At 41.0% G+C, this 26,393-nt stretch overlaps 1 protein-coding gene across 1 annotated transcript in view; it reads left to right on the forward strand.

Annotated features, from left to right (window-relative positions):
* Positions 1-1,035: 1,035 nt before the first annotated feature.
* Positions 1,036-26,393, forward strand: part of LOC121873107 (diacylglycerol lipase-alpha-like) — a 38,566-nt gene continuing 13,208 nt past the window's right edge. Inside the window, exons 1-5 of the mRNA XM_042376418.1 lie at positions 1,036-1,062; positions 5,197-5,380; positions 6,434-6,535; positions 8,586-8,763; positions 10,681-10,765. Coding sequence (XP_042232352.1) covers positions 1,036-1,062; positions 5,197-5,380; positions 6,434-6,535; positions 8,586-8,763; positions 10,681-10,765 — 576 coding nt within the window. The remainder of the gene's footprint in view (positions 1,063-5,196; positions 5,381-6,433; positions 6,536-8,585; positions 8,764-10,680; positions 10,766-26,393) is intronic.

Consider the following 26,393-nt stretch of genomic DNA (forward strand, 5'->3'; position numbering starts at 1 on the left):
TCCTGAAATAAGACTTCATCTACAGCAAGTACAACTGGAGAGAGAAGTAGTTGTCAGACATGCAATTGAACAAACTGACACTACAAACTGTCTGTTTACTATAGAAGAAATCAGAAGGGCCAGGAAAACAGTGATGGTATAACCTATTCATTGCTCAGCAATGCAGGACTTGCTGGTGAACTTGCTCTCCTAACAGTTATCAACGCATCATGGTCAGCAGGCAAACTCCCGTCAGCTTGGAAAAGAGCAAACATTGTTCCTATTCCTAAACCCAATGATCCCCAAAATTTCAGACCAATATCACTAACAGCATGCATCGGCAAAACCGCCGAAAGGATGGTCCTTACACGACTCCTCTGGAAAACTGGACCACTTCACCACAATATCTTTGGATTCACCAAAGGTCTCAGCACTGCACACAGTTTGGCCGCTCTCCTGGGATCGATTGGTCAAAATAAGGCAATCGTAGTATTCCTTGATCTAGAGAAAGCATTTGCGCTGGCAAATGCACAGGCCATTGTAACCACTCTGGCCCGGAAAGGCGTCAAGGGATGCCTACTGGCTTGGATTGCTGACTATCTCCAAAACAGAACAGCAAGAGTTACCTGTCAAGGAAAAGTCTCAAATCACCAAAGACTGGAAAGTGGCACGCCACAAGGAGGAGTTCTTAGTCCATCTCTCTTCAACATCCTCATGGAAAGCTTGTGTCGGCTCCCCTTTCAAGAGGGTACCAAACTGCTATGCTATGCTGACGACTTAGCACTGATAGTAAAAGGCAGAAACCAAATCAGCAAAGTCCAAAAAGCACTAGACCTCATCAGTGAAGAATGTATGAGTCTCGTGCTCAAGATATCAATCCCAAAATCGAAAGCCATGAGGATTGGACACAATGAGCCGGTGACACAACTGCAAATACAAGGTATTGCCCTACAATGGGGCAATGTATACAAATACCTGGGCATCTGGATTGACAAAGGCCTCAAATTTGACTCTGAGATAAACTATCTAAGAGACCGAATAGTCAAGAGAGTCAACATGATGAGAACCATTACAGAACCCAAGGTGGGTGCAGGACATGTAGTCCTAAGAACGCTATATATACACGCCATTCGATCATTAACAGACTATGCGACACCGGCTCTTAACACACTGTCTGAGTGGCAGTGGGCGAAATTGGAGGTTGCCCAGAATAACGCTATGAGAGTCATTGTCAAGGCACCTATGTGGAAAAAAATTGAAAACTTACACATGGAGACAGGTCTCACATCTCTCCAAACCAGGACGGAACGATTAACTGCGTGCTTTGCAACAAAGCTGATTACCGGAGCTCGGGAAAGTGACATCAAGAATGGACTCTTACGAGCACTGAACCTTAACAGAGACGTTTTTAACAAGAAAACATGGCTATTGTGCGCAGCTGAGGCTGTAAATCGACTGAAATTGAAAGACACAATCCTCAGCAAAGGACCTGATACATTGAGTCCAGACTACAGCACCCCAGCACCGTGGGAGTCCCCGCCAGCAGTCTTCAACATTCTACAAACTGGGACAAGAAAGGCTGACTGTAACCCATATGAGCTCCGACAGGTAGCAGAGAGAAACATGAAGGCTCTAACAACACACAATAGTACAGTGTATTACACAGACGGTTCCGTAGAGCCCACCAGTACGAAGGCAGGAGCAGCCTTCACTATAGAAGGAGGTAACACGTCCCTTTGGAGAACCTCAGATGGATGCTCTACTTTGCAAGTTGAGCTAGCTGCCATACTTGAAGCCCTAAGACACGCTTCCATAAACAGTCAACAAGGCGTTGTAATACACACTGACGCACGATGTGCTATTGAAGCACTACAATGCAGAGAGCCTAGAGACAACATTCATTTCATAACATCCGTTGTTGGTCTACTGCAAGGGTTAAGACTACAAGATCGGCCAGTTATCATTAACTGGGCGACCAGTCATATCGGAATCCCAGGGAATGAACGAGCTGATGCTGCTGCCAAGGCTGCTGTAGGACAGCGAAACATTGAGATGAACATCCCGCCCAGTCAGGAGCAAATAAAGACCACAATAACACGAACTGCCCAGTGGAAAATAGACAAACATAGAAGATTAACACCAGTATGACGATCGGCCAGGTGGTACTATCTGGTCACGAATTATGAGAGACCACCACTCATGAAGGATATAACAAGAAGGGAAGAGACTGGGATACCCATGCATATGGGAAATCATTGTACAAGTACCAGCAGAGCAGCGCATGTGCAAGACCTGCGACAGCGGAGCAGAAAACTCACTGCAGCACTACCCCATAGAGTGCCCTGGAACACAATTAGCTAGGAGAAACATACAACCCCCTATCACAGCAGAAAAGGTTGCCAAAATGCTAACCACCAACCACTCTCAAGAAACCCTACAGTTTCTTACCGAGCATCCACCCCCACGCTAGTGGTGATGTACAGTTAACTAAAAAGATGCTGGTGTTTTATCCCAGCAGTGGGTGGACCAGCATTTTAGCTTAAGGTCCGCGTAGGTAATATTAAAAAAAAATGCTGAGTAAGCGATCCTCCTCCTCCCTTCCCGTTTCCTCTATTTTTCTCGTCCTCCTCCTCCCTCCTTTCTTCTTTCTCCTTTGGTTTCCTCCTCCCTCAGGATCGTACCCACGAGGGGGGTAGTGCAGACCCTGCACATACTAATTGATTTTTTAGCTATTTTAAGTGTACTGGACTTTCTTTGTAAATATTTGTACAGTAAAATGAGCATTTAACTCATTATAAACTACTATATAGTGAAAAAGTGTTGCACATAAAATTGTGGATGAAATAAGTATGTTTTAGTAACTTTTCACTTTTTTAATTTTTTGCAAAATTTTCTTTCAGTCTTGAGATTATTTCGCGACTTTCCTGGGTAGATCTAGCACAGTTACCATATGTTACATGTGGTAATAATATCCTTAGCATTTCATAATGTCATGAAGCAAGTACTGTAATTGTGGTAGTTAATTTTAAATTAAATAATTATCCAAATGGGTCCCTAATTTTATTTACATAATAACTGCTAACAGAAAAAACTATCATGTTCTATGATGTTAAAAATAAGACAATAAAATTTGATTTTTGTTTGTGGAATTTTGTAGTACGGAAAAAATCATCTGTGTAAAAATAAAAAATAAACTGTATCTGGTCATGAACATGAGAGTTGCATAGAAATAAATCACAGTCAGCTGGCACGGCGGCGCCATAATCACCACCTATTGCATAATGGCAGGGTTGGCCCTCTAAGTGTATAACCCTGGCTACGGACCCGTCCTCCCTCCTTCCTTATTTCCTTCCTCCCGATTTTTCTCCTCCTTCCTCCTTCCCTTCCTCTTTTTTCCTCCCTCTTTTCTTTTTCTCTTTGTCTTCTACTCTCTCGTTCTCTCCTTCCTTCCCTCTCTCCCTTCCAAGCACACGACGATCCAACATTCAAAACAATACCAGAGTATACTGCTTATATCACAGTGTAGGACTGGTGATGATAATAATAATAAAGTAATAATAATGATAAAGAACAAACAACAACAACAACAACAACAACAATAATAATAATAATAATAATACACACACACACACACACACACACACACACACACACACACACTAATAGTAATAATAATAATAATAATAATAATATGTATGGACTACTACCACTGAAGATAATACGTTGAATTTACCCAAAAATATACAGTATTATCTCCCCTACTAAACAATAAGAATATTACCCAGGGTAACCACTACAAGACACCAGGAGGTGGGCGTGGCCAAGGTGTACAATTGCGCCGACAGGGACCTCAGGTGGACGCACCCCTCCTGCCCACCTGTTTAATAAGACCCTGATACCATAACACTGTAGGAAGGGGGGGTTAATAACACACCTGAGACCAAATTCTCAAAGGTGGATACGCTGAATTTTCCTGCTAAGTGGATATTTACGAATGCACCAGGCAACTGAATTTAAAGGCACTGTGAGAGGCTTAAAAACAAAGGATGACCTAATATAACATCAGGTGAGACCAATAACATGGGATCCACTAATCCACACTCTACCTCTACTGCACACGAAAGAAGAGCTTATAAAAGTGAGCGACGTATCAAGTAAGAAGTCAGGTCAGGTTGTATCAAGATTTATCTTGTCCACGTTTCCATTCTGGATCTACATGATATATATATATATATATATATATATATATATATATAAGGTATATAAGTATATAAGGTATATATATATATATATATATATATAAGTATATATAAGTATATAAGAAAGAAGTATAAGTATATATATACATCCATCTTTTTGCCTATCTATCTGTCTATCTATCTTTTTATCAGTATACTCAATAAAGTGGTCTACCAATTTTTATATCACGCCACAAATATCAGCCAAGGCATTACACAACCTAATCCAATTTGGAAGGTACGTGACCGTGTGTGTGTCCCGAGTGATGAGGACCTACTGATGTGCTCACAAATGGTGTCCTCACAGACCCTCACAGATGCTGTTCTCACAGACCCTCACAGATGCTGTTCTCACAGACCCTCACACATGCTGTTCTCACAGACCCTCACAGATACTGTTCTCACAGACCCTCACAGATGCTGTTCTCACAGAACCTCACAGATGGTGTTCTCACAGACCCTCACAGATACTGTTCTCACAGACCCTCACAGATGCTGTTCTCACAGAGCCCCACAGATGCTGTTCTCACAGACCCTCACAAATGCTGTTCTCACAGACCCTCACAGATGCTGTTCTCACAGGCCCTCACAGATGGTGTTCTCATAGACCTCACAGATGCTGTTCTCACAGAGCCTCACAGATGCTGTTCTCACAGACCTCCCAGATGCTGTTCTCTGAGCCCTCACAGATGGTGTCCTCTGGTAGCCCTCTGAATGCTGTTCTCACAGACCCTCACAGATGCTGTCCTCACAGACCCTCACAGATGCTGTTCTCACAGAGCCTCACAGATGCTGTTCTCACAGACCCTCACAGATGCTGTCCTCACAGACCCTCACAGATGCTGTTCTCACAGAGCCTCACAGATGCTGTTCTCACAGACCCTCACATATGTTGTTCTCACAGACCCTAACAGGTGGTGTTCTCACAGAACCTCACAGATGGTGTTCTCACAGACCCTAACAGTTGGTGTTCTCACAGACCCTCACAGATGGTGATGTCACAGAACCTCACAGATGCTGTTCTCACAGACCCTCACAGATGCTGTTCTCACAGAACCTCACAGATGCTGTTCTCACAGACCCCCACAGATGGTGTTCTAACAGACCCTCACAGATGCTGTTCTCACAGACCCTCACAGATGGTGTTCTCACAGAGCCGGACGGTGGGTCAGAGATTATCGTGTTTTAATTGGTTTGTTTGAAGTCTCGTGATAATTAAAGATTGACTTCCAGTTTCTAAATGGAAATTAATGGTTCACCGAGTAAAAGCCGGTAGGCCTCGTGTGTGTGTGTGGCTGGAATCTATTTTGATGGGAGATTTGGTATGCGAAATTGAACCTTGTGGACCAGTTGGCAAAATCTCTCTCTCCGTACATTAGACTTTCTCCAAACAGGATTTAATTAAATATAGGTAACTCGCAACGGAGTTCCAGTTCATTTTGACGCCATTCCTTGTACCCATCTTTGTATCGTAACTTAAGTGGGCAAATTAGAATGTCAGAACCGTTCCCGCATCCAATGCAGTAGTTGGGTCGAGAAGTTTAGGCATGCTTGTGGGTCCGTTCAAAAGGTGCTGTGAATAGACTAGAATCACTACTCCTATATAAAGTCGTGTCTCTGCCAAGGTAACCATTTCTTTTCGTCATGAGAATGAAAGAAGAAACTTACTCATGTGCGTCATCAAACAATTATCGTTAATGAAGGCTTTGCTTACACGGTCAATAATATTTAGAGTGGTGGTGCGCTGCGTGAGTGCACGGGGAAGCAGTATTTATGTAGCGTTTAACATTTCTTGACGTCATGTGAACGCGGGTTCATCAAGATTAGATTATTATTTTTTTACTCAAGAGTGGAGGTGGGAGTTAGCAGATTATTGGTAAAGTCTCAGTATAGTTATGAAGTATATTTACCTACCATTTTAGTAGAGTTGCTTCAAGGAACGCCAGTGTTGAACTGCCATTTTTTACCACAAAATTACTTCATGAGTTTTCCATACTGTGATCCTCCCCGGTGTACTCCTGTGTATGTGGTCAGTGGCACGAGTCTGACATCTGTTGTTATTAATATCTGTTCTGTATAAGCACAAAGATCATAATAACCTCCTCCTACCTCCCCCTCCTCCCTCTTATGTTCTTCCTTGATTAATTTTGGCCACCCCTTGACGTGGTCAGGCTCTCTGTGTTATTGACGTGTTTTTTTTTCTTTTCTCTTGACAGCGGTGTTGGTGGCGGAGTTGGTGTGGGTGGTACTGGGCGTGGTGTGGCTTAGTCGACACTACCAGACTTGCACCTCACAGGCCGCCAAGGACGCCATACTGGGTACGTAAACATACAAACAAACACTCATTATATGCACTTCCTTCAGTCACGGACGCTGTAGTGGTCACGTACACATTTCAGGCTAGCACACACTTGCTCTCTCGCCTAACTTAGCCAAGGACACGTAAACAATCATTTAAGAACATAAGAATGGAGGAAACTGCAGCCGGCCTATTGGCCCATACTGGGCAGTCCCATTTACACCCAATCCCTATTGCTCATATATCCATCCAACCTATGTTTGAAGGCAGCTATCCAGCGTATTCGAGTTAATGGTGCTGTTTGGTAACTTGTTCCACTCATCCACTACTCTATTTCCAAACTAATGTTTACCAATTTCGCGCTTAAATCTAAATTTGTCTACTTTAAAACCATTGTTACGAGTTCACTCCTGGTTGGATAGTTTGAGTACCTTTGTAATGTCACATTTGTTTAGCCCTGACTTCCATTTATACACACCTCTATCATATCGCCCCTCACTCTACGTCTCTCGAGGGAGTGCAAATTAAGATGCTTTAACCTGTCTCTGTACTCAAGGTTCTTAAAGCTCGGAATTTGTCTTGTCATTCTCCTCTGAATTCTTTCTCGGGATTCTATATCCATTCTGTATTACGGTGACCAGAATTGAATTGCGTAATCCAAGTGAGGTCTCACAAGCGCAAGATATAGTTTTAGAATGACCTCGCAAGTCTTGTAACTAACACTCCTTTGTATGAACCCAATTACTTTATTAGCCTTGTTTCGAGCAAATACACATTGTTTACTTGGCTTACGATTCCTACTTATCATTACTCCTAAATCTTTATCACAGTCGGATTGCTCTATAACATCGTTGTTCATCTGGTATCTGGTTTCTCTGCTTACATCTAGACTAAGTACTTTGCATTTGTCCACATTGAATTTCATCTGCCATTTTTCACACCATTCGAAATTTTTTTTAGATCTTCTGTAGTTTTACGGAGTCCTCATCAGATTTAATTACACGCCCTATTTTAGTGTCATCAGCAAATTTACTTTTGATGCTGTCTACGCCGATATCTATGTCGCTTATGTACATAATATACAATAATGATCCAAGTACTGAGCCTTGGGGTACTCCACTAGTAACGTTACTCCAATCGGATTTAGTGCCGTTAATGCTCACTCGCTGTTTCTTGTCCTGTAACCACGCCCTAATCCATTTTAGAATATCTCCTCCAATGCCAGGAGCCTCCACTTTTTTTATTAGTCTTTCGTGGGGGACTCTGTCGAAGGCTTTGCTTAAGTCAAGACATACTACATCATAGTCGTGTCCGTCGTCCACTGATTCGAAAATAGCTAAAAATAATGTTGATAGATTAGTTAGACATGAACGCCCGCTTGTGAAGCCATGTTGGGAATCATTGATCAACTTGTGCTTCTCCAAGGACTTTATAATAAACACGTACACTCATCTAACTTAACCAGGGACGCGCTGACAGGAACATAACATTGATTTATCTTAACCAAGGACGCTATAATGAACAAGTATACACTCTCCTAACTAAGCTAAGGACGTTCTAACGAATATGCACGCTCACCTAACTTAACCAAGTGCACCAACACTGACTCTGTTCCTCATGTTTCCCATCACCCATGAAAACCTTGAACTCTCATGAGGTATTTTCTACTGTTTAGCCTTATTTATATTTTATGAATTCCTCTGATTTAACCTCCACGGATCACCTCTTAGCACCCCTTTAACCTCCACTGATCACCACATAATACCCCTTTAACCTCCACGGATCACCTCTTAGCACCCCGTTAACCTGCACTGATCACCACTTAATACCCCTTTAACCTCCACGGATCACCTCTTAGCACCCCGTTAACCTCCACTGATCACCACTTAATACCCCTTTAACCTCCACGGATCACCTCTTAGCACCCCGTTAACCTCCACTGATCACCACTTAACACCCCTTTAACCTCCACGGATCACCGCTTAACACCCCTTTAACCTCCTCGGATCTCTACTTAACACATCTTTAACCTCTATGGATCACCACTTAACATCACCACTGCCCTTCAGGTATCGTGGTGTGCAACTGGTGCGTCATGGTGTCAGTGGTGCTAACGGTGTGGTGTACGTTCGACGCGGCGGGGAGGAGCTGGGTCAAGATGAAGCGGTACCAGCGTTCTATGAGGGACTCCCACACCAGGTTCCAGTACCGGCGCTCTGGCAACAGGAACAGGAACTGGCGCCAGAGGTTAGTGTGTGTGTGTGTGTGTGTGTGAGAGAGAGAGAGAGAAAGAGAGAGAGAGAGAGAGAGAGGTGTGTGTGTGTGTGTGTGTAATAATAATAATAATAATAATAATAATAATAATAATAATAATAATAATAATAATAATAATAATAATAATAATAATAATAATAATAATAATAATAATAATTAACTGTTTATTGAAAGAGCATGGCAGCCGGAAGGTTGAAAATATACAGTTACATAATTGGGGAATGGGTCTCTTGATTTACAAATAATATACAAGTAACATAAGTGATACAAATATGATATATAATAACTAGGTGGGGAGAAGCTCAAACTACAGGGTATTTCAACATACTGTAGTGACAGTGCAGAAAGTAAGATTGACTGGGAGTGAATACACTGGTTGATTACAAGTTATTGATAATTTTTACAATGGTTGGGACTGGGCTGTTCTTATAGCGATCAGTTCGTGCTCGTATGGGCTGGATGCGGTTGTGGTGTCGAACAGCAATTCTCGGGCGAGGGATCTCAGGTGGTAGTAGGAGCCGGTGTCGAAGATGGTGCAGAAGCCTCTCACCAAATTTGCAGATGAGGTCGTGGTGATGGCCAGTGGGAGCTTAGAGGGTCAATGTGTTGAGTGCTTCTTGATATGTGGAGTAGGAAGGTGAGAATTGTGAACTCTTGGAACAACCTGCCAGAGAATGTTGTGACGGTACCGAGTGTGAACTCTTTAAAGACCAGACTTGACCAACATTGGAACAGGGTCAGATACCTTCAGAAGCCAGTTCATGCCCAGTACTTGCCAACAGTGCGTAACAGAGACGTGACCGACCGCCCAAACGGTTAACGAGCCTATCAGTGGCGAAGAGGATAAAAGTAAAAGTAAAGTAAAAGTGTCTGCTGAAAGTGTCTACGGCTCTCATCTATACATCAGTCCTTGCCATATCAAGCCTTTCAGCAGCCCTTTTCTCAAATTTGAAGTTAATGTGTGTGTGTGTGTGTGTGTGTGTGTGTGTGTGTCTGTGTGTGTGTGTGTGTGTGTGTGTGTGTGTGTGTGTGTGTGTGTGTGTGTGTGGTGTGTGTGTGTGTGAAATAGAAAGAGAGATAGACAGAGGGAGAGAGATTAAACTTATGTAAGAAGTGATGAAAAAATGAAAGAAAATAAATATTCACAAATCCATCACTTACTGTATATACATTATCAAATACACACTATATATATATATATATATATATATATATATATATATATATATATATATATATATATATATATATATATATATTCAAATCTAATGAAATGTTGAAAGGAAAATCTTGATAAATCACGGGAAAAGGAAACGGAGCACCTGAACTCGTCTTTATTCAAGACATCTTCGAGCAACTGCCTGAAGATGTGAATAAAGACAACTCACTTCCATTTCGATATCAAAAATTTATATATATATATATATATATATATATATATATATATATATATATATATATATATATATATATATATATATATATATATATATATATATATATGCTAATAACCACAAGGAAAGAAGAAAACACAGAAGTTCCCCAAAATTGCTCGTGTAATTTCAAATCAATCTAGGGGTGAGTACTGGCTCACCTTAGAAGATGTAATTACAAAAGCGCTAAGTTTCTCATTTTCTCTTCACTGTAAATTCTCATACCTAAATCACCTACAGTGATTTACTTGCATATATATATATATATATATATATATATATATATATATATATATATATATATATATATATATATATATATATATATATATATATATATATATATTCTAATTATATTCTAATATAGCCTTGTGTATATACTTTGCAGTATATAACACCAAGTCTTTCTATGGCCTCTCTCAAATCCCAGGTATTAAATTATTATTATGTTCTACAGGAAGGTATTGAGAGCCTATCAAGACAGCTGGGACCACCGATGTCGACTTCTCTTCTGTTGTATGGGCAAGTCTGACGACACTAGGGTAAGAGCCCTTCCTTATACTCACTGCTCTCATATCACAGTAATAGGGTAAGGTTCCATGTAAAGTGGAAACTCGCTGTCGGCTCGTGGTGATAAATTCATCCAGCCTCATGTCTAATGTGGGTAATATTTCTTTATTAGTGTCTGTGATTCATTTGCTACATTTGCTGAAACCGAGTCTGTCCACTCAATCCAAAGTATCTGCCATCCTCATATCTGAGGGTTGGCGACCACGATCCTCCACTCTAAACGTTCTCGGGCTGTTTTTACCAATCCTCCATTATTTTGTATCTCTCTAAGGACCCAGTTTAAGTTTCGTTCATCCTTCCCAGTCTCTGCCTTCCCCTGACCCCCTGCCAACTTTTCCCATTAATATTTCTGTTATTATCTCCAATTATATGACCATAGTATCTCATTTTTCTTTTTCTGTACATTTCAAGTATTTATCTTGAAATTTATGCTAATCTTAGTACTTCTTCATTTGTTTTCCTGTCAGTGTAGCTTATTCTTAGCATTCGCCTATAATGGCCTCCAAAGGCCTCCAAACCTCTTTCTGCGACCTAATTAAAGTGTATAATCATCTCAGCGGGCACTACTTGGTCAGTGCACATACCTGGCGCTGGCGGACGCCCGCCCTACAAGGGGTCACAGCTCAAGGTTGAAAAAGCCAAGAGCCCAGAAAACTGTGAGGACAAACTTTTTTGCAGTGAGAATTATGAACTCTTGGAACAACCTGTTGTGGCACTGAGTGTGAACTGGACAGACTTGTGAGGGTGGATGCTGCCTTGGTTACAGCTGGCACTTAGGCACATGCGCCCAGGTTACTTGCCTTCAGTGAGTATAAAAGCAAAATGTCTGTGTCTACGGCTCTCATCTATACATCAGTCCTTGCCATATCAAGCCTTTCAGCAGCCCTTTTCTCAAATTTGAAGTTAATGTCTCTTTTCATTAGGTCTTTTAGATTTTTGTTTGCCCTATTCTTGTTTGGATTTCTTCCGTACATCTACCATCACAGCTAATGTTACTTCCCAAATACAAAAACTTTTCTGCTTGTTTAAGTTCCTGTTGCCTACCATAATTTTTTTTTCAGATTTATTTCTAATTTGGTAACAACCATTACTTTAGTCCTTACAGCATGAACTCATAAACCATATTTTTCACCTTTTTCCACTAATATGATAACGATTTTTTGTAATGCCTCTTCACTATCTGTGATAAGAGCAGCAGCATTAGAGCCTGCCCTGGCAAAGTTGGCGCCCGAGGCAAGATTTTGGTTGCCCTCCCCCCCACTACCACCACCACCACACATACACACGCTAGGTCTTGACTAATCCACTCCAACCTTTAGCAACACATAGATTATGCCTATCCACCCATTATCCTGAGCATATAATTACACAAACACTTTCATATCTGTACATATAAAATAAGTAAAAGAGTCTTACTTCAGACCCCATAGAAAGATACTGGCCATTGCACTGAATACTCACCAAATAAGGAGCAAAACATATTTATTGACAAGGTTTAAGAAATATTACAGAAAGACGAAAAAGTCTTAAAATTTACGATGAATTGTACCCGTAGCAATTTGCAGTAGTGGTCTCCAACGATACAATTACCGTTAACTGAAATGCATACTTTCTCTACAGCCTGACTCGCCTTGACCTTTTTGCATCGAAGTCATCTATTATATCATCATATGATAATTGTCTGGAAAGGTCATGATTCACACTGATAATGGTCAGTTCACTGAGGAGTTCTTGCATCCGATTAGACCTTCGGTAGTTTTTGATCAATTTTAAGTGTAGAGAAGCTCCTCTCCGAAGCAGCCACTGTTACAGGGAAAGTGGCAGAGATCCTCAGACCTACACACATGTTGGGATATACTTCCATCAGTTTCTTCTCATGCAAGAAAGTCACACGTTCCATGGTTGTCATGTTACTTGATGATAAATGTGGAAAATTTTGCAGTTCCACAGCCAATTCCCTGCCATCAATATCTGACTGCCCTTTGGAGGTAAGAGTGTTGCTCACTGTTTCACACTGCTGCATCAGGTCCTCTTCGGACATGCTGACGAAGTTGTGTAGCACCCTAAACTTGGCATTCACCTCTCCCAAGATCTGGAATCTTTCATCAAGGGAAGAAATGCCTGCATCCACAACTACATTAAAGAGGGAAGTCTCCATTTTTTGAGTGCATCACTGATAGGTTCATCTACAGACTCGTAGCTAAGTGCCTTTTTGTTGATCTTTACCTCTTTCGTTTTAGTACTGTCTCCACATTCATCTCTTCGCATATCTCCTTAGCAGTAGTTGGTGCACCAGTAAAGCCAGTGTCTCTTTATCTGGTAAGGCAATCTCTTGTTTTCTTCAGCAGGTCCACAGCCACTTCTAGTTGTATGCAGGTTGAATGCATTAGCTTGCTCACATGCTGAATGTTGTTGAGGATGCCATACCACACTACTGAGCAAATAGAAAAACGGTAGGATCCAACATCCTCTGCCAAAGAATGGGCTTCAACCTTAATGACAGGATCTGCAATAGTTTCCCTCACCTCCAAAAGTGTTTGTATGACTTGCTTTTTACCTTGCTCTCCCACCTGGTTCCTGACCATGATTTCAGGGTCGTTTTGACGTGTTTTAAAAAGGATAGCCCATCTTTGGATGGAGCCTGAAAACAGTGTGAAGAGTTTCATCAAATATCCAAAGTAGCCAATGGCATCTGGAGAGCTCTTAGTATCATCAGCGACCAGTAGATTTAAAGTATGGGTTCCACATGGAACAAATAAGGCCCTTGAATACTGCTGAAGCAGCCTGGCTTAAACACCTTTATTCTTGCCCTTCTTGTTGGCACCATTGTCATACGATTGCCCTCTGCAATCCTCAAAGAGGATGTTTAACTCCTCTAGCCTTTTAAGAATGAGGGATGACAAACTTGCCCCTGATGACTCCTCTGCCACAAGGAACCTCATGAAATGTCCCTTTGTTTGTGGCGTGTCTTCCAGTGAACAGTATGACAGAGAGCTGTTCCTTGTGACTCAGATCAGGTGTGCAATCTAAAATGATGAAGAAATACTTTGATGCTGTGATTTCTTCCACCATTTTTTTATAATATATTTCCACTGATGGTGTTTATTAACTCATTTTGAATATTTTTGCCAAGATAATGAGTGTGATTGCCTGCTCCACTTTCCACCTTACTAACATTCTGCTTCATAACTAAATCAAATTTGGCCAAAAGCTTCACTTCTTTGAGAAAATTGCCATTGTGTGGTTTGTTAAACGTGTCTAAGGACTCCCTTAAAGCCATATTTCTCTCAGCTAAAGACAGAATTATTGCCACCAATCTAGTAAGGACTTGGTGCCACCTGTCCCTCTCAACCTCAGCAAGTGTCATCTCTTGTTGATCTATTGTTTTCCCCTTTGCAAGGTGAACCTCCAGTTCCTTCCATGTTGCCATATGTGAAGTGTGTTCCGAGCTATTTTCATTTGTCTTGAGCAAGTGGCTGGCATTTTCCCAATCCCGGAATCCTTCTTTATTCAATTTGAAATCCTTCTGAGAAATTTTTTTACAACAGAAGCAGTAAAGACTATCATTTTTTTTAATACATTAGCCAGCTTCTTTTTATTTATTTTTTCTCCATTGACTAAGACTCTGTTAAAATATTCTTGATGACATCTTCTCCCATCTTTTTGTTTTGGAAAAGTGAAACTTTGCTTAATCTGATATGGTCCTCTTCGAACAGGAGAGATGGCCAGTCCGCAGGGTCTACAGGTGCAGCCTTGCTGTGCTCATTAGATGTGTCACTAGACTGTGGAAAGGACAGGGGAGCTTGACACTGTGTCACTGGACTGTGCAGAAGTGGAAGGGACAGGGGAGCTTGACACTGTGTCACTGGACTGTGCAGAAGTGGAAGGGACAGGGGAGCTTGACACTGTGTCACTGGGCTGTGCAGAAGTGGAGGGTGTCTGCAGGTGGCTCAAGGTTTCCAGGGGGAGGAGGTCAAAAATATATCAGAAGTGCATCTGAAACAACAAGCAATAGGGCTGTGCGACCATTATGCATATCACGATAACAAAGCAGTTGACACTTGACAGTTATACCCAGCGATAATAGCCTATGTCATGACATATAGTCTGTAACATTAAAAAAATTCAATTCAGCCCAGTAATAATAGCGCATTGCCTAAAGGCCTTATTCCAAGAGTCCATGATACATTGCCTGTAAAATGAGAAACTCAGCAATAAAAAATCAAAACCCAGTAATAATAGCCTATGCCATGGCATATAGCCTGTAACATAATAATACAAAATCACAGATAATTTTAAAGACATCTGATTTAAAAGGAATATCTTCGCAACTAACAGTCAGCGATTATCAAAATACACGCATCTCATGCGTTTTTCTTCCCTCTTTTCTTCTCTTTTTCCCCTGAGCACCAGAGAGCTTAGGTCTTTTTGATACAGTTGACAGGAGTTTCAATTGTAATTTTTCTATTCAGGTTTATATCCTAAAACAGAAACACAAACGAAATTAATCGGGTTTGTTAATGGCGCCTTGGCGGTGCACTCTTTCTACCACCTACCATATTTCGCCATCCATATTACATTAGCCCACGATTATTTTTCTGTATATCACTACTTAATCCCTTCCCTGATGGTTAAGTTTTGTATCTATTACAGTCAAGAAAGTTAACGTTACCCACAAAACTCTAAATTGGGATCAGAAGAAAAAATACATTACAGTGACAAGTGACGCACACGAGGGCGAGGTCTGACAGACTGTCTGAACCAGTGTTGCCAGGTTTCAACCAGCATTTTTCTGTAGATTCAAGCTCAATTTATAATTTTCTTCTTTTTTTCTTGCGTCGTTTGCCCCCACCCAATGGATCGATGGCGCCCTTAGCATTCGCCTATACGACCTATACCTAGGGCCAGCCCTGAGTATCATCTGCATAACATTTATTTGAAATTACTTTACCATTAACTTTTAGTCCTTTATTATCACTCATAATTTTTCTTATTAATAATTCTGAATATATATTATACATTGTTGGAGATAGAACACAGTCTTGTCTTACTCCCTGTGTAACTTCGAACTAATTAGTAAGTTCATTAGGTACTAATACAGCAGCCTCCAGCTGCCAGTAAAGATTCTTTAAAATATAGCTTCTTTAGTTCCTTCTCCATTCATAAATCCATTTTGCTCTTCAGATAACTCACACTCACTTTCTATTCAAAATTTTATTCTACTTAAAATTATATTTAATAAAACTTTGCAGGCCTGTGGCTTATTGAGTTTATTGCTCTATACTGGGTGCACTTTATGCAGGGCGGGTAATTACCCCCCCCCCCCCAAAAAAAAAGTCCAGGACAATTTTTTTTTATAAATTTGTCATGTTCTAATTATCAAAATGAACAAAAACACGATACAGGTAATATGCTTTCTGCTATTCCTCTAAGAACTCTATTTAAGCTTGCTTTAGTTGGTGCTTAGTACTTTTATGAACTTCACTTCCTAGTGTTTCTGCATCTACACCAGCCTTTTCTTTGTATTGTTCTTTCCTCTTTGAGCATTTAAGAACATAAGAACATAAGAATGGAGGAAACTGCAGCGGGCCTATTGGCCCATACTGGGCAGTCTGGACATCCCCCTCCCCAGCTACCCCCTTCATCAGGATTGCCAGCGGCGACAGCTGTAAAGCACTGCGTGTCCCACAGGTGTAAGTACGTAAAAGGAAGAAGACAATTTGTGATAGACATGCATAGACGTAGAGAATCAGGGGTTAAAATCCCAGGGTCATCACGTAGTTTGTTGACATGCAATTACTGCAAGGGTCGACGTTTGTGGCGGATTGTGTGGTTCTGACCGCATCAACGTTTAGGACGTTACATAAACTTTTTTTACTTTTAACCTCTTCACCACTGATCGGCCACTTAGCTGCTTGGGCGATCAGTCACATCTCTGTTACACACTATTGGCAAGTACTGGGCATGCATCGGCTCCTGATTGTACCTGAACCTGTTCCAGTGTTGGTCAAGTCTGGTCTTCAAAGAGCTTACACAACACTTTCTGGCAGATTTTTCCGAGAGTTCTCTACTCTCACTCCGAAAAAGTTTTCCCTCATAGTTTTCTGGACCTGTGGCTTCTTCAATCTTGAGCTGTGACCCCTTGTGGGGTCCGCCAGCTCCAAGTAACGACACTTGACTGAGTAGTGCCCCTTGAGATGCTTATACACCTCAGTTAGGTCACCCCTTGCCCATCTGTAGTATAAGCTAGGCAAGTTCAGGCGCTCCAATCTCTCAGGGTAGTTGAGGTGCCGAAGCACAGGCACTAGTCTGGTGGCCCTCCTTTGAACATTTTCAGCGCCGGATTAACCTACTTGTGGGCCCCAGGCCAAACTCATCAGTGGGCCCCCAAATTTAAAGATGTTTGCATGTTTCAATAATCAATATATATATATATATATATATATATATATATATATATATATATATATATATATATATATATATATATATATATATATATATATATATATATATATATATATATATATATACACATATATATATTTTGCTGTAATTATTTTGCAATGGCCAAATGTCATCAAATATTACATAATATCATAATATTATAATGTAAGAAATAAGAATTTCAACACAATGTGACACATCATTACTTTTAATCAAATTAGTTCTATATCATGTACATCTTATATATGGGAATAATGAAAGAAATACAATTAACTTGAAGCATAATCAATTTTGCAAGCACATGAAGTACAGCAAACTGTGTGAATTTCAAAATAAATTCTTCCTACTTTTTTCATGGAAAATTTGTCAATGATACTGTTTGTGTCAAGGGATTGTAGGAGGCCAGATTCAATGCATAATAATGAAAGTGAGTTTAATCTGGTTTGTCCCATGGTAGACCTCAGGTGATTTTTCACCCTAGATAGAGTAGAGAAAGACCTCTCTCCTTCACAATTTGTAATGGGGATGGTAAGGAAAATTCTTACCAAGATACTAATGTTTGGAAAGGCAGTTGTCAAAATACCATCTTTGGACCTCAGCAAAGTGGAGATGTTTGTCACTGACCTGTCAGATTCAGAAGACAAAATGTCTTTAAATTGCAAAAACTCATCTAGAACAAATGCTTCCAGGTCACTGGAATAGGTACTGACAACCAATTCCAGTTGGGCTTTGAGATCATCATATTTCATACTGTCATACTCCATTAAGAAGCTAAACAGCTTCTTTATTTCTGAGTAGGCATTCACTCTGTGCTCTAATTCATTCCTAAGGCAATCTAATATGGTGTAGAAATTGTCCACCTTGAACTTCTCACGTGGATCAAGTTGAGTTTCAGTGCCAACTGATTCATCAAAGAAATGTTTTGTCTTGTTTGTTCTTTTTGTTGTCTCTGTGTAGACAGGCTCAGCAAAAGCCCTAGCCTGATCTTCTATTTCATCAAACTGACCCTGTCTCATTTCTGAGACGAAGGAGATCAAACTCTCATACAGTTTCACAACTGACAGAAGGTCGGTCTCAACTTTTTGAAGTGATAAGCTGGTTGCATTAAACCTTGTTAAGATTTCATACCATATTACAGTAAGAAGTGCTGTTTCAAATGCTTCGATTTGTCTTATGAGGCCTTCACCTTCAAGCTTTGTAGCCACAGTTTGTCTACTGTCAGAACATATGTTCTCCAGTGCTGACTTTATCTCAAGGTAATGTAAAAACGCTGCTTTAACAGCATCAGCCCTCTCACTCCAGCGTGTTTCTGAAAGGGTATTTCACTACAATTCCTTCAGCAGGTAGTACAGCTTTCAAGTGATCCCATCTATATGTGGAGGCTGAGAAGAAGTTGTATAAGGCTTGCAAAAATCTGGAATATGAAATAGACCCAAGGCAACTGCTGCCAACTGATGTTCCTACAAGGTTCAAGGAGTGACTTGCACAAGGGACATAATATGCCAGGGGATTCATAGCATTTATTCTGACCTAGTCCGTAGCTCACCTGAGAACCACCCCATGGCCCACCAGTTGAAGACCACTACGGGCCTATACTTATTGTACAGGGGCCCCATACTCCGGGCCCTATACTTATTGTACAGGGGCCCCATACTCCGGGCCCTATACTTATTGTACAGGGACCCTTATGGTTGTGAATATATTATATAATGAAATACTCGGTGTACACTTGAAACAAGGTTATACCCTGGCACGCTGCGCGACAAATTAGTTACAGTGGGCCCCCAGATACCGGTGGGCCCTAGGCCAATGGCCTACTTGGTCTATTGCTAAATCCGGCCCTGAACATTTTCAACTAACTGACAGTCCCTAGTATATCTTGGGGACCAGACGGGGTGACAGTACTCCAGATGGGGAAGCACTTCACTCTTGAAGATCGTTACGAGAGACGGACCGTCTAGATATCTGAACGACCTTTTTATAAGACCCAATAATTATAAGGGAAATTACAACGGGATGAGGGAAGAGATAAGGGGTATTCACTTGCCTGACTCATTAAGGCACAATAATGCAGACACTACGTTGAATATCATAACTAGTAAAGTGACCCACTTGATCGATAAATATATACCCAAGACCAAACCCAGTGCCTCTAGGAATACGACCGCAGCATGAACCATGCTGCTGTCCACCAAGTTAAGAAGAAAACCCAGAAATTCAAGACGTGGGTTGGTCAAACGATGAGCAGGACAGGAGGATGTATGCAAGAGCCAGAAACCAAGCAAAGATAGAGTGTAGAAGGGCGGAAAAGGAGTTCCAGAGGCTGGTTGCAAGCGACGTCAAGTCAAACCCAAAGGCGTTTTACCGCTATGCAAAGTCGAAATTAAAAACGCAAGTAGGAGTATCAGACCTGAGGCTTGAATATGGTAGTTATGCAGATTCTGACCAGGATAAAGCTGAGGCATTGAACAGCTTCTTTTCCTCGGTGTTCACAAGAGAGGATGCGATTAACTTTCCTGCGTTTGAGGACAGACGGTTCGACACAGCACTGACCTACATTGTGCTCACAGAAGAGGGTATTAGAAATAAACTGTCAAAGCAAAAGGTCCATAAGAGTCCCGGCCCTGACATGGTGCATTTTAGAGTGCTAAGGGTTGTGCAACGAGCTTGCCGAGCCCCTGAAGATCCTGTTTTGTAAATACCTTGATGAACAAAAGGTCCCCAGTGAATGGAAAGTGGCTTATGTGAGTCCTATCTTCAAGTAGGGCGTTCGTCACTCCACAAATAACTATAGACAGGTGAGCCTGACCTGCATAATGTGTAAAGTACTTGAGAGTATTATCAGAGATGCCGCGATGGAACATCTACTACGAAACAACCTTGTAAAGGATTGCCAACTCTTGGAACAATCTACCAGAAAGTGTTGTGACGGCACCCAGTGTGAGCTCTTTCAAGACAAGACTTGACCAACACTGGAGCGGGTTCAGGTACATTCAGGAGCCGGTGCATGCCCAGTACTTGCCAACAGTGGGTAACAGAGACGTACCGATCGCCCAAGTGGCTAACGAGTCATCAGTGGTGAAAAGGGTAAAAGTAAAAAGTATAAGTAAAAGGTAAACGGCTAAAGGGGGGACCTAACAATATTGATTGAATCTGGATTGATGAGTTTCAAAATAATTATAATATTTTCAATAAATATGTCCGTATGAGGCTAATAATGTCAATATTGGTCCAGTATAGCAACGGGCGTCAGGGAGTGCACAAGTAGCCAAAGTAGGCCTACTGTGGGTCTTGCTGATAGGGAAGTGTCACCTACCCAAACAAGAAGTAACGCTCGGGATGTGTTGTTACGATTTATGCGTACGTATAAAGAATTACCAATGTTATGGGAGGTCACATCAAAAGATTATATGGACAAAGTAAAGAAAAATGCATCTTATGAGTTGTTATTCTCAAAGCAAGTAGGAAAGATGCGGTTTGCGAGGATGTCAAAAAGATCAACTAAGCAGATTTGTATGAGTGTTTCCGTCGCTTAGTAAGCCACTGCTTCACCCACCGCTTCCATTTATTATGTTTGTTTGTTTGTTTTGTTTTGTTTTTTGTGCAAAAGCTAAGATAGATACACAAGCTTTATGAGCCAATATTTTTGTCTGCACTCACGTGGTGACTGGCTGACGGTCAATAAATATTGAGTGTGTAGGTGTTGCTGAAGCTGAGTTGCCAGTTGTTGTTTTGTGTGAACTACTGGGCTGGGCCGCGGATGACAGGTGACCGGGTCAGGTGTGCCTTTTAGCCTCTTCACCACTCATCTGCTCGTTAGCCGCTAAGGCGATTGGTAACGTCTTTTTTACGCACTGTTGGCAAGTACAGGGTATGCACTGGCTCCTGAATGTATCTGAACCTACAACAGTGCTTATCAAGTCTAGTCTTTAAAGGGCTCACACTCGGTGCCGTCACAGTGTTGTGTCTCACAGTTTTGTTGTGTTAGGCTTTATGAGTCTGAGACACTTGTGCAGAACCGTCAGTAACACTTGGAGGCTGACATGGTAAGACAGGGACGAAAGGATGAAGAGGTATGTTGTGCAAGTGTTTTGATATTGTTTCTTGGGTATTCTTAAGGATGATAGACCATGATGATAAATATAATATATGGTATAGAGGTTTATTGGGTGAAAGTATAGTACAGGCTGTACTGTATAAGTTCACTCTGGTTTGGTTCATGTCTATAGATATACAGTATAGTGTTGACACAAACAGTAATTAATGTAGTTGATTCATCCAAGTACAGTACAGATTTAGAATGCAGTTTTAGAGCCATATTCTGCCTTAATTTTGGTTAATATATAGGACTAACTGAACGAGCGAGTTATTTTTATTACTGTTTATTTCAAAATCAAGGAAAAAAACTGTTCAAAACCTCGGAAAAAAGTAAATTTATCGCTTCGGTAATCCAGCGAGTTTTAAGATTTTAAGTTTTGGAATCGGTAGTTTAGACAATTCTAAGACACTTTTCTTTTAGGGCATTTTTCCCACCCGTGATTACTTTCAGAGAAAAAAATAATGGGGTTTTGGGTGGGGGGAAATAAAAAAAAGTAATAATTTGCAATAGAAATGAAGGTCAGAATAATAATCCGAAGTCTAACCTAACCTAACTTAACCCTAAACCTTGCCTTAATTAGACTCGGAAGACTCCGAATTGGGGTCAAGAGATTCTCCTCCTCGTCATCCACATGGCGCACTGCCTGGCTGCTTTCTCTGACTGAGGAGGGGGTTGGCAGGGGGCCTATACTGAGCTGTGATTGGTTGATCCAAAATCATACCCACCAATCACTGTCCAAAGAACAACTGCGCATGTGTTCAGACTCTAGCGCATGCGTAATGAGCAGAAAAACCAATAAACGAACACACACGAGCTCTCTCAGACGGTAGTAACAATATCAAGAACTTAGAAAAAATATGAAAAATTTCCAATAATTTATTGCAATTTTCTCAAAGTAATCACCAGTGGGAAAAATGCCATAGAATAAAAGTGTCGTAGAATTGTCTAAACTACTGAATCCAAAACTTAAAATCCTACTTATCGCTGGATAACTTAAATGATAGTATTACCGTAAAAACAAAACCCTAACCAACATAACATAACTTAACCTAACTGGCGAGCCCCTCAGTCATTCGATGTTTTTCATGTGTACCTCTACATCATTCGAGGTTCTGAGTGTGTACCGCCACGTACGAACATACATAATAAAATGTTAAATGTCTCACTTAAACGAAATTTGCGCCAGAACTGCCATTGAAGGAAAGTTTCTTAGAATTGTCAAAATTACCAATTGCAACTATAAAATTTTCGAGATTTGTGTAGTGGCAACAAGTAAAATAATATCATATTTATTAACAATGCATCTACTGCACTGTATTTGAATTTGGTTAATATTCGTCCATTGGCTGTCCGCAGGTTTCCAATTTTCAATATTACAGACACAAAGACTAAAAAACAAACATGCGACTTCAATCATTTCTGGTGCAAATCACTATTCATGGAGTATCTCACAAATTTCCAGGCATAAATTTCTGTACCCTCCATGTTGCCAGAGTCACTTCTCTCCTCCTCCTTGTGACATGACAACCAATGACCTTAAAGTATTGTGTCATGTGACTTGGCTGGCCAATCATTTTGAATCAACCATTTTGAAGGCTCGCGATGGTGTGTGATAAGTGCCCTCTCCCTTATCTAGTTGTTATTCAGAGAGTTTATGAGAACAGTAGTGAAGTATTCCAAATATTACAAGATCATGGTGTCCTACCAACATCAAGACTGTGTCCTACATCTGGGAATTGTTTACTTTTAAGAAAAGACAGAAATTCTTTTGTCTGTAACCATAAGTGTACCAGATCGCCCAGCTGTATCCAACACCTCAGTAGCAGGGAAGCTCCCCAAAAATGGTTAAGTTAGGATAGGTCACATTTGAGTAAAACACACCATAATACACAAAAAAAAAAATTTATCAAAACCAGAGGACAGCCAATGGACGAATATTTACCTTTCTTTGAAACTCATAGATGTGTTATTTGGAAGATTTTAGGAGTTCAACTTGGTCCTCCCAGTAATATACTGTTTGGTACCTGTGCAGGTACATTGCTTTTAATTTTTGGTAATGCAGTGGGGTATGCTATAACGAATCTAATTGGTTCTAGAACCTCGTTCGTTATAGCATTTGTTCGTTATGGTATTAATTCGTTCCAGACCCCCAAATCAACCACTTAACACTGAAAGATTTCTGTGGAAATTGTAAAAAATGCAGTACTTTATCTTACCTTATTGTTGTTCAGCATGCAGCATGGTACCCTTAAACACTGGCACAGCACTAGCACTTCCATTGGGAGCCTTGACTTGAAGGTCCTCAAACAATTGTTTGGCCTTCTCATAAATTATAGCTTCACTAATACTATCACCTGCCATTTCTGTCTCCTTTATCCACACTAAGAGTAAATTTTCCATCTCTTCAATCACATTACACCTTGCTTTGCTAAGTCTAGAGATTCCCTTAGCCACTTGCACAGTTTTTAACTCCTCTTTATTCTTCAAAATCGTACATATAGTCGGTTTAGCCATCCCATATTCATCACTAAGTTTCGCAATGCTTGTTCCATTCTCACGTTTCTTTATGATTTCTTTCTTAGTTTCAAGGGTTATTAGCTTTCTCACACACTTTGGACGATTCATTGTTACAATTGTACACTTGTATAACAAAATAGTTATACAAATAACACGAATTTCCACATCAAAAGACGAAATTTCAACAAGTCCAGTGGTGCACTGACTACACAATGAACCAAGATGGCGCCTGACGCTCTTGCTGTGAGCCGCTGTACAACAATACTGTATTCATGCGCGGGACGAAATAGTCCCGTATTCATCCGCGTTCCTTGTAGGAGTTGTGTTCGTTATAGCATTCTCAATTTTATAGGTAAAACCGTTCATTATAGGAATATTCGTAGTAGAATCTGTTCGTTATAGCATAATTATATACAGTAATACCCCCATTTACGCGATCAATTGAACCCGCGGAGTAGCGCGTAAAACGAGAAACACGTAAATGGAATAAGAGAACTTATGGGATTAATTGAAATAGAGACTGGGCCGACCCCCAAACTCCACTTTTTCCCGACACAATACGTACCTTGTAGTCAAAATAACATCTTAACGTTATGATGGTATACACACACACATTATATAGAAGAGAAATATCAATAAGAGAATAATATTCTGTACCAGGTAAAAGAAAAATCAAGGTTTAACACTTACTTCAGGTTAGGTTAGGTTCATGTGATCTTTTATCTTGGCTGCATCCTTCTTTATTGTCCGGATCGTAGATTCGTTCACGCCATGCTGGCGCGCCAAATCAACTTGTCTTGTTCCTTTCTCCAACTCTTGAATAATCTTGTACTTTACATCATAGCTTAGGGCAGATCATATCTTCTTTGGCTTAGGGCGGCTGGGTCCAGGTAATGCAAGGTTTTTCTGTGGTGGTGGTGGTGGTCTGGTGGCAGCCATTCTTACGGAACAATAGATACCTGTATACACGGTGTGGCCGGGAGGGATGTAATTGACGCGGCTAGGTCAAGAGCCTTCTACCCACCAGCGGGAAGGCACGTCATATTACATTAAACCAATCACAGCTAGCGGCGGAGGGAGGTAAGGATGCGTGGCCTAATCACAGTCTGATACGTCATACGACGTCAGCGATAACGCAACAGAGGCATCCACTGCACAACCTACTCGCACCGCGTGCCCAACATGGCGGGAGATGGCGGGAGGTTTGAATCCAAAAATGGCGGCACGGCAGGACCGCCAGCCGCTCTCCGCGTATGTGAGTAGATGCACCGCATAAAGTGGGCATTCCGGTTCTGGCGGGGTACCGCGTAAATGTGGAAATGCGTAAATGGGAACCGTGTAAAGCGAAGTATTACTGTATGTAAATAAGCTAGTGTTATGATAGGTGATAATATTGTTACTATGTGGGTGACTGTGTGTTTACAGTGTTTCCTAGCCCTAATAAACAAGCTATGAAGCTATAAAATATACATACAAATTTATTCATACATACATATATAATATACAGTACATTCATGCATACATACTTGAATATTAGCTTATACATATACTGTACTCATAGCCTATACATTAGCCTGAGATAGGCCCTCTGAACTTAATTAGCCCCAGACCCACGAGACCTTTAATCCGACCCTGATTAGCTGAAATGTGTGGGTAGTGGTAATCAACTGTCCAGGCATCAACAAACTGTGGTGCATAGACTCCGCTACAGGTCCCTTCGCAACCAAGTCATCCGCGAAATACACACCGCAAAGAAGTCCCACTACCCAACCAAGTTGCAACACCTGAAGCAGACCAATAACAGTCTGTAATATGGTAAGTTTAACCCTTAAGGCCCGGGTTAGGCTGCTGGCAGTAACCCCTCAAGCAGGATAAATCAAGAAAAAATCAACTTTTCCAAAAATAATTTAAAAAAAATGGCGGGAAAATAGGTGAACGTTCTGGAACGTCACCCGGAGCCTAAGGGTTAAAGAACTCTGTGTACTAAACAATAAGACACACCCCCTCCTTAGCCATCTCTAATGTTGACGCAGCTGAGCAATCAAACAACCTTTTCGCAACTATATGCTTGACACAACCAGTCTCCCTGCTTACCTACCAGCCCCCCTTCCCACTGACTTAGTAGAAGAATTAGAAATAGCAGAACGTCTGGACAAACTGAAGTTAAAGCACTCCTCCACCCCCAATAACTTACCAATGAAACTCTACAAGGAGTTCTCCCCGGAGCTATAGCTAAACCCCTCTGCTCCATCATCAATGCTTCCCTCAGCCAAGCAAGATGCCCAGCTTACTGGAAGACCTCATATGTATCACCAGTACCCAAGTCAACCAGCCTACAATCCTTAAATGAGCTACGACCAATTGTAATCCCCCCAATACCCAACTTAATCTGTGAAAGTTTCGTGTTTGACTGGGCTTATGCTGATATTGCAGGCGCCATAGACCCTCAGCAATTTGGCAATATGAAAACTTCCTCCACCACTCACTGTCTTGTCAACTTTCTCAACTACATATACCGCCATCTGGAGAAACGAAAA

Source organism: Homarus americanus, unplaced genomic scaffold, assembly GCF_018991925.1.
Source record: "Homarus americanus isolate GMGI-L3 unplaced genomic scaffold, GMGI_Hamer_2.0 scaffold32929, whole genome shotgun sequence".
In the NCBI taxonomy this organism is placed as follows: Eukaryota; Metazoa; Arthropoda; class Malacostraca; order Decapoda; family Nephropidae; genus Homarus; species Homarus americanus.